Source organism: Neoarius graeffei, chromosome 17, assembly GCF_027579695.1.
Source record: "Neoarius graeffei isolate fNeoGra1 chromosome 17, fNeoGra1.pri, whole genome shotgun sequence".
NCBI lineage: Eukaryota > Metazoa > Chordata > Actinopteri > Siluriformes > Ariidae > Neoarius > Neoarius graeffei.
In genome coordinates, this window is record NC_083585.1 from 7,664,241 (window position 1) to 7,673,585 (window position 9,345).

Here is a 9,345-nt window from a genome sequence, read left to right on the forward strand (position 1 = left end):
TTTTTGGGGGGGGGGGTTTAACACAAAATGTAACGGAATAATTACTTTCCCTGGTAATTAGTTACTTTTATGACAAAGTAACTCAGTTACTAACTCAGTTACTTATTGGGAAAAGTAACCAGTAACTATAACTAATTACTTTTTGAAAGTAATGTGCCCAACACTGTTCTCAGTTTATGGAGAAATCTGAGTCTCATTTTCTGCACTGTGAGTGAAAGGAAATGATTACTAACTGAACCTACAAAGTCATCTATTTAACTTTAAAGAAACCTGAAATCAGGGTGTGATTACTTTTTACAAAAGTGAAAGATAGTGGAGATAATTCTAGACTTCAGAAGGATCTCTGCCATACCCTCCCCTCACCAGTGACCTCTGTGGAGTATTTCCACTTCCTGTGCACTACCATCACTCAAGACCTCAGCTGGGAGATGAACATCAGCTCTCACCAAGAAGACATTTTATTGCACACTTTCCAGCACACATGGTACAGCTTGGACATTTAAATAATCAATTTATTTATCTATTTATAGTTCTACTTTTGTCTCAGTACTGATTTTTCTTTTAATCTTAACTGTTCAAGTACTAAACACCAAAGCAAATTCTTTGTAAATTCCAAATTCCTTGTGAGAATGTACTTGGCAATAAACATCATTCTGGTTCTAAATCTGATTCTGACAGTGAATCTCTGAGCATTCTGACTGGAGAGAACAAGAGCAGTAGCAAAATAAAATGGCTTCTACATTTTCAGAGAAGGATTTCTCTTGTCCTATATGCTGTGAAATCTTCAAGGATCCTGTTCTCCTGCACTGCAGTCATGGTGTGTGTAAAGTGTGTTTGCAGCAGTTCTGGGAGACCAAAGGATCCAGAGAATGTCCTCTTTGTAGGAGGCAGTCGTCTGTGAAATATCCTCCCATAAACCTGGCCTTAAAGAACATGTGTGAGATTTTCTTACAGGAGAGAAGTCAGAGATCTTCATCAGGGTTTGAAACAGTCTGCAGTCTACAGGAGAAACTGAAGATTTTTAAAGACTGTAAACTGGACTGGAGTCAGACTGCAGAACATATACAGGTTACAATCAATAACATAGGTTTGATATATTAGAATTATATTTTGCTTCCTTGCATATTCAGTTACATTTCATTTGATTTCCTCTTCACTGCAGATTCAGGCCCAACACACAGAGTGTCAGATAAAGGAGGAATTTGAGAAGCTTCACCAGTTTCTACGAGATGAAGAGGCAGTCAGGATCACGATGGTTAGAGAGGAAGAGGAGCATAAGAGTCAGATGATGAAGGAGAAGATTGAGAAGCTGAGCAGAGACATATCATCTCTTTCAGAGACAATCAGAGCTATAGAAGAGGAGATGAGCACTGAAGATGTCTCAATATTACAAGTGAGAATCATTTAGTCAGTATTTATACTGTGAGCAACTTCAACTTTCAACTTTATTGTCCCCAAAAGGGGCGATTGAGTGTGCAGCAAGACAACATAAACACATATAGACAACACACAACACAGGACAGACCATAAAGTGCAATTGGTCATTAAAAAGTTAAAAGATTTAAAAAAAAATCATAATAAAATAAAATCATCATCACACCATAAAATGCCATAAACAACACCAGAAATCAAGTCAATTGATCAATGAGGATCTGAGTTTAACAGGGAAATGGCACTGGGGACAAATGAGAATCTAAACCTGTTGGTTTTGACAGAGGGGAACCTAAAGCGTGAACCAGATGGAAGTAGCTGGAATTCAGAGTGGAGAGGGTGGGCAGTGACAGATAAAATAGACTCAGCCTTCCTCAAGATGGCTTTCTTGTACAGGTCAGTGAGGCTGCTCTGCTGGGCACCTATGATTTTGCCACTGACCTTCACAATTTTAGCAAGGGAGTTTTTGGCTTTCACACTGAGGTTATTAAACCAACAAGATATAGAAAATGATAAAACTGATTCAATGTAGGATCTATAAAAAAGAGTCATCATGGTTTTGTCAACATTGAATTTGGCTAGCTTACGTAGACAAAAGAGACATTGTTGGCTTTTTTTACATATGTGTTCTATGTTAATATTAAAATTTAACTTATTGTCAATCCAACTACCCAAGTACTTATAAGAGTCTACCACGCCCACAGCCTGCCCCTTGATGATAGTGGTCAGAGCAGGGAGGGGGTTGCGCCTGAAGTCAATGACCATGTCCTTTGTTTTTGTGACATTCAGGTGAAGGTGAGAACTGTCGCACCAGGCAATAAAATCATCTAAAACGAGACCATGATCTATTTCATTTCCATGGAAAAGGCTAAGAATAATTGAATCATCTGCAAATTTCAGTATGTGTCGATTTGCATACTGGCTACGGCAGTCATCAGTATACAGGATGTAAAGCAGAGGAGACAAAACATATCCTTGAGGTGATCCTGTAGAGGATGTCATTTTTTCAGAAAATACCCCATTTACCCTCACCTGCTGGGTTCTGTTAATTAAAAAGTCCAGAATCCACCCCACTAAGCCATGGTCCAACTTAAAATTGCTAATCAGCCTATCAACTAAAATATGTGGTAAAATAGTATTAAAAGCAGATGAGAAATCCACAAATAAAATCTTTGCATGTGTGTTGCTGCCCTCAAGATGTTTAAATAACGTGTAGTAAAGTGGCAATGGCATCCTCTACCCCTCGTTTGGATCTGTAAGCAAACTGTAAAGGGTCCAGAAACCTCTCTGTGCCAAGTAAAATAAACCTTTTCATAAGTCTTTCAAAACACTTCATAACCAAGGAGGTCAGGGCAACTGGCCTAAAATCATTCAGGACCCTGGGGTGGTTGTGTTTAGCCACTGGGACAATGATGGAGTGTTTCCAGATTTTGGGGACTCTCTGTTGACTGAGAGAGAGATTAAAAATATGATAAAATATTGGAGCAAGCTGCTCAGCACATGACATGAGTAATCTGCCCCCTATATTATCTGACCTAGGACTCTTCTTAGGGTTAGTGTGTCTAAAAGCATTGGTCACAGCATCTCATCTCATCTCATCTCATCTCATCTCATCTCATCTCATCTCATCTCATTATCTCATCTCATCTCATCTCATTATCTCTAGCCGCTTTATCCTTCTACAGGGTCGCAGGCAAGCTGGAGCCTATCCCAGCTGACTACGGGCGAAAGGCAGGGTACACCCTGGACAAGTCGCCAGGTCATCACAGGGCTGGTCACAGCATGTACATTGAAAAGTGGGGGGACACTATCAGTAAGGTAATGTTTCAACTCCAAAATGGTGTTGTTAAATGTTGGTGAGTCAAACCTCAGGTAAAATGAATTAAGCTCCTGTGCAAGCTGTTTGTCACAATAGAAACCATCCAACACAATTTTAGAATCCCTTGTTTCTTTAGTTCCCGTTATAGTCTTCATACTATCCCATGCAGATCCTAAATTATTTTTCCCCAACTCCCCTTCAAGCTTATCTTTATAGTCACGTTTTGCCCTCCATATTTCGGATTTCACCTCTTTATTCAGTCTTTTAAGTTCAACAATATTTCCTTCTCTAAATGCACACCTTTTCCTATAAAGCAAAGTCTTCAGTGATGTTGTTACCCAAGGTTTACTATTAGGGTATATCTTAATAGTCTTTTCCGGGATTACATTGTCCACACAGAAGGAAACATAGCAGCTGACAACATCTGTCAGGTTGTCTAGATCAGAGCAGGTATCCTTAAACACCTGCCAATCCGTGCAATCATAGCATCCTTGTAGGCTGAGTATAGAATCTTCAGTCCAGACTTTAACTTGTTTAATGAGGGATTTCTCCCTCTGTAAGGCAGTGCGATACTTCGGTATTAAATGAATACAGTTATGATCGGCCCCTCCTAGTGGGGGAAGGGGGAGCACTTTGTAAGCGCCTTTAATCGACCCATAACACAAGTCCAATGTTTTGTTGAATTTAGTCGGGCATGTAACGTATTGGTCAAAGTTTCTTAAGTTGGTCTTAAGAGAGCAGTGGTTAAAATCCCCGAGGATTAAAACAGGCGCTTCTGGAGATATGGCCTGCAGTCCTTGGAGAGAGTGTGTTATGGTGTCTGATGCGTTATCCGCATTTGCCCTTGGATGAATGTAGACCACCATAACGAATATTTGGGGGAATTCGCAGGGCAAATAAGGGGGGGCGCAACGACACGGACAACAGTTCCACATCTTTTGTGCACAGTTTCTCCCTTACAAGAACATTTTTACAGTATTTTTGGTTCACATATAAGCAAACCCCACCCCCGCGTGACATACCTGTCACCGCAGCATTCCGATCCAGCCACACCGGTATGCCAAATCCATCTATGGCTAATTCAGTGTCCAAGTCTCTATCTTGCAACCATGTCTCTGTAAAAGCCAACAAGCAAGAATCTCTAAACTCATGTTGAGATCTCACGTTGGCCTACAACTCATCAGTCTTATTCCGTAGTGACTGGGCATTTGAGAGAATTATGGATGGCAGGGGGGTGCGGGATAGAGGTTGCTTCCTCAATCTGTTACGCACACCAGCCCGCTTACCTTGCTTCCTGGTTTTTTGGTGAACCACCTTGTTTAAATCCCTTTTGCTTCTTGTGTAATCAGCAAAACAATTAATGTCAGGAATGACTAAATCCACGGCACTCAGATCTTGGAAGTTACTCCACTGAAGGAGAAAGTATCTGCTGTATCTAATGCGCTCTGGTTTGGAGAAGCCGGCCAGAGCCTCCACGAGATAGAATGCCGTCCACAGCAGAAGCAGGCCCATAAAATCCATGATTTAATGTTCATCGGATCGTCGCGATGTACTGTAGCATAGTTCAACACTTGACTGATCAATCAATGTTATTTATGTTACAAATTATGTACGTTGATATGCGCAAATAACGAGACAAACATAGCAGAAAACGACACAGACATGACTTGCTGCAGGTTGCCGCACGAGCATGCGCCCTTGACCTTCCGGTGCCCTTGACCTTCCGCAATGGCAGTGGTGTAGCCAGGATTTTTTTTACATGGGGTGGCCAAAGGGGGGCCAAGGATATACAAGGTGTGGCCATGCTATGACTAAATAAAAGGGGGGGGGTTCCGGGGGTCATCCCCCGGGACATTTTGAATTAGCTAGATTTGATTTCCTGTATTCTGATGTATCTGGTGGCATATCTGGTGCCTAACTCATGAACAAAACCCATGTGAGCCGAGAGGTCAGAAATTAATGTATTAATTTATTTATGTAACATAAAGCATCTGCAAAACAAAGAAACCATCCAACTTGTTTACTCTAGTTAAGCATCAGGATTTTAACGATCACTACTAAAATGCAAAAGTAAAAACTAAAAGATCACCTGTCCCAGGCACCTGGGAAGTAGTAAGGATATTAGTCAGGCTTGCTCAGGAAAAGGAAGATACTTTGTGTACTTAACTCATACATACAACATATGTAAACACTTACAACATGTTGTGATATTGTCCATTGTAATTACTGTACAAACTAAATGTGTTGAGTTACAAAATGTGTTTGTGTGCACGTGTGTGTGAGTGAGTGAAAGTGTTACACTGATGTAACACATGACAGATGAGGTGTAGTGCATGAGTAGTGTGTGTGTGAGTGTGTGTGTGAAGATATGTTACATGTAAATACAAAAATGAAGTGCATAAGTTGTGTGTGTGTGAGAGAGTGTGTATGTTCAGAGTGCATGAGTGTTGTGTGTGTTATATGTGAATATAGAAATGTAGTGCATGAGTGGTGTGTGGGTGAGTCTGTGTTCAGAGTGCATGAGTGTTGTGTATACCAGTGAGTGTCTCCTCATCTCTCATCTCATTATCTCTAGCCGTTTTATCCTTCTACAGGGTTGCAGGCAAGCTGGAGCCTATCCCAGCTGACTATGGGCGAAAGGTGGGGTACACCCTGGACAAGTCGCCAGGTCATCACAGGGCTGACACATAGACACAGACAACCATTCACACTCACATTCACACCTACGCTCAATTTAGAGTCACCAGTTAACCTAACCTGCATGTCTTTGGACTGTGGGGGAAACTGGAGCACCCGGAGGAAACCCACGCGGCCACGGGGAGAACATGCAAACTCCGCACAGAAAGGCCCTCGCCGGCCCCGGGGCTCGAACCCAGGACCTTCTTGCTGTGAGGCGACAGCACTAACCACTACACCACCGTGCCACCACCAGTGAGTGTGTTACATGTAAATATAGAAATGTAGTGTATCGTGTGTGTGTGTAAGAGAGGGTGTGTGTTGAGAGTGCATGAGTTGCATCTTATAGTGAGTGAGGGAAAGACATAATGTGTGTTAAGAGAGTGAAGTACAGTATGTGTTCATATATGAGTGAGAGAGTGAGTTAAGACAGTGCATGAGTGTTACATTTAAATATAAAAATTTAGTGCATGAGTTCTGTGTCTGTATTGAGAGTGTATGAATGTTACATGTAAATATAGAAATGTAGTGCACAAATTGTGTGTGTGTGTGTGTGTGTGTGTGTGTGTGTGTGTGTGTGTGTGTGTGTGTGTGTGTGTGTGAATGAGATAGACAGTGTGTTGAGAGTGCATAAGTGTTGTGTATGAGTGAGTGTGTTACATGTAAATATAGAAATGTGGTGCATGAGAGGGGTAGGGGGAGAGTGTGTGTTGAGAGAGAGGGGTAGGGGGAGAGTGTGTGTTGAGAGAGAGGGGTAGGGGGAGAGTGTGTGTGTTGAGAGAGAGGGGTAGGGGGAGAGTGTGTGTGTTGAGAGAGGGGTAGGGGAGAGTGTGTGTTGAGAGAGAGGGGTAGGGGGAGAGTGTGTGTTGAGAGAATGCATGAGTGTTGTGTGTATATAGGAGCGTGTCAATTATTAATCAATGTGTACTCCCACCAGTAACACACAACATCTCTATATTTTCATGTAACAGACAAACATTAACTTTAAAAGTTGTATTCTGCGATTAGAGTGAGCAAAGTGATTCACAGACAGCTAACTTGCAGACGTAATTTTCTCTTTTGAGTCATACAATCGAAAACCACTGACGTTTTGCTTTCTATCTATCTAGTATCTATCTATGTGTGCACACAGCACAAATCCCACTGTAGCCGGATATCTATAAAGACGCATATTTATCTATACGGTTGCATTTACATGTAAACAAAGGTTTCAGTCACTGAAAACGGATACTTTCGAAAACCCCGGGCAAAGTGGAGATTTCTGGAAACTCGGGAGATTTCTGGAAACTCTGAATTGTCTGAGGACAGAATTGTAACTGTATGTCTACAAAGTGAGAAAACTTGAAGACAGTATAAGAGATGAATAACTTACATCCCAAATTAATCGCACATTCACGTAGTTTGTAGGTTGTTGCGTTGTCGGACTAGAGCATGACTATCTGATACCACTTGCTGCTTGAATGCGCGAAATGTTTATGTGCTACAGTAATATGCATCCCCGCAGAAACCAAATAGGCGGAACAAAAATCCAGCGGGCGGAACTAACATTTCGTGGGACATATCGGTTTTATAAATTTTATTGTCCGGCCCTGGGTTGGCCAGGGCAGGGCCAAGGCGTGCCCTGGGGTGGTCACGCCCCCCCGGCCACCTCTTAGCTCCACCCCTGACTGTGAGAAAGTAAAACTTCTTTCAGTCATTAGAAATGTCACATTTCAGTGGTGTAAAAATGTACAGTAAATCATATCCACTGACATTTGTTTTGTTGTTTTACAGAACTACAAGGCCACAATGAAAAAGTGAGTGATGTGCTTCCTGTCTCTCTCGTTCTTTGTTTCTGAATTCAAACCCACAGCAACACTGACTCCTGAATGTTTTTGCAGAACCCAGTGCACACTGCAGCCTCCAGATGAGCTTTCAGGAGCACTGATCCATGTGGCAAAACATCTGGCCAACCTGCAGTTCAGAGTCTGGGAAAAGATGCAGGACGCTGTCCAATACAGTAAGACTCTTAAGTGTGTGTGTGTTAAACATGTATAAGTTTTTTTTCTTTCTTTCTTTTTTCTGCCTTTGTTAACAACCCTAATGTGGTCATTATCATGGCATGTTTCATTTGTATGTTTGGGAATTTATTATTATTATTATTATTATTATTATTATTATTATTCAGCTTTCATGTTGAACTCATGTAATATAAGGGAAGTTTTATTTTTGGAAACCTTCTATTTCCATCAGACAGTTCAGTGTTTGAAGCACAGAGGGACTGAATGGAAAAAATTGAGCTTTTCAGCAGCTTACAAAAGCTTTAGTGTTACAGTTATTCTAAAAGTTATTTACATTTGTAATTTAAACACAGAGAAAAGGATACAAGGCATGTTATTATGTTATTCATGTTTATTAATGAACTTTAATGACAGTTCTCATTTCTTTGGCTTTGGCAAATGTTAGCAAGTTCCATGCTAATGTAATAATTAAGTTTGATTAGCTCCATCAAAACAGAATGTAAAAAGGTGTGTGTGTGTGTGTGTGTGTGTGTGTTTTCAGCCCCTGTAACTCTGGACCCCAACACTGTTCATCCTAAACTTATTGTATCTGATGATCTGACCAGTGTGAGACTCAATGATGAGAAACAGAAGCTTCCTGATAATCCAGAAAGATTTGGTTATAAATATCGATGTATCCTGGGATCTGAGGGCTTTAACTCAGGGACACACTGCTGGGATGTTGAAGTTGGAGACTGTACATGGTGGAGTGTGGGCGTGATGACAGAATCTGCTCAGAGGAAGGGGGAGATAACCTCCAGAAGTGGAATCTGGCGTCTGGGGTATTATGATGGCATACATTTTGTTGGTTCTAAACCACATCCAGTCAATCTTCTCTCAGTAACACAGAAACTCCAGAGGATCAGAGTGAAGTTGGACTGGGATGGAGGAATGCTGTCATTCTTTGACCCTCTCACTTATACACACTTACACACTTTCATAGACTTACCCACTTTCGCGCACACACCCAATTTCACACACTTACACACTTACACACACTTATACACTTTCACACACATATTTACTGATAAATTAGTGCCATTCCTACATGCTGGTTGTAAAGAATCTCCTCTAAAGATCCTCCCACTTCAGTGCTCTGTCAGAATGAATCAGATCAGTTAGGGCTCATGTTGTATTGTTCCAGTTCATTAATAACACATACATCCATTGCCACTTATCTTGTGCAGGGTTACAGGCAAGCTGGAGTCTATCCCAGCTGACTATAGGCAAGAGCCAGGGTACACCCTGGACAAGTCTCCAGATCATTGCAGGGCTAACACATAGAGACAAACAACCATTCACACCCACAGTCAATTTAGAGTCACCAATTAACCTAACCTGCACATCTTTGGACTGTGGGGGAAACCCACACAAAGCATG

The 9,345-nt window shown here is 41.4% G+C and overlaps 1 protein-coding gene across 1 annotated transcript; it reads left to right on the top strand.

The window, feature by feature from the left end:
• The first annotated feature begins 729 nt into the window (after nt 1-729).
• Nucleotides 730-9,087, top strand: LOC132901095 (E3 ubiquitin-protein ligase TRIM35-like). The gene is made up of 5 exons (XM_060943459.1): nt 730-1,068; nt 1,163-1,393; nt 7,700-7,722; nt 7,807-7,925; nt 8,468-9,087. The coding sequence occupies exons 1-5, from the start codon at nt 730-732 to the stop codon at nt 9,085-9,087; spliced, it is 1,332 nt and encodes a 443-aa protein (XP_060799442.1).
• Nucleotides 9,088-9,345: the final 258 nt, after the last annotated feature.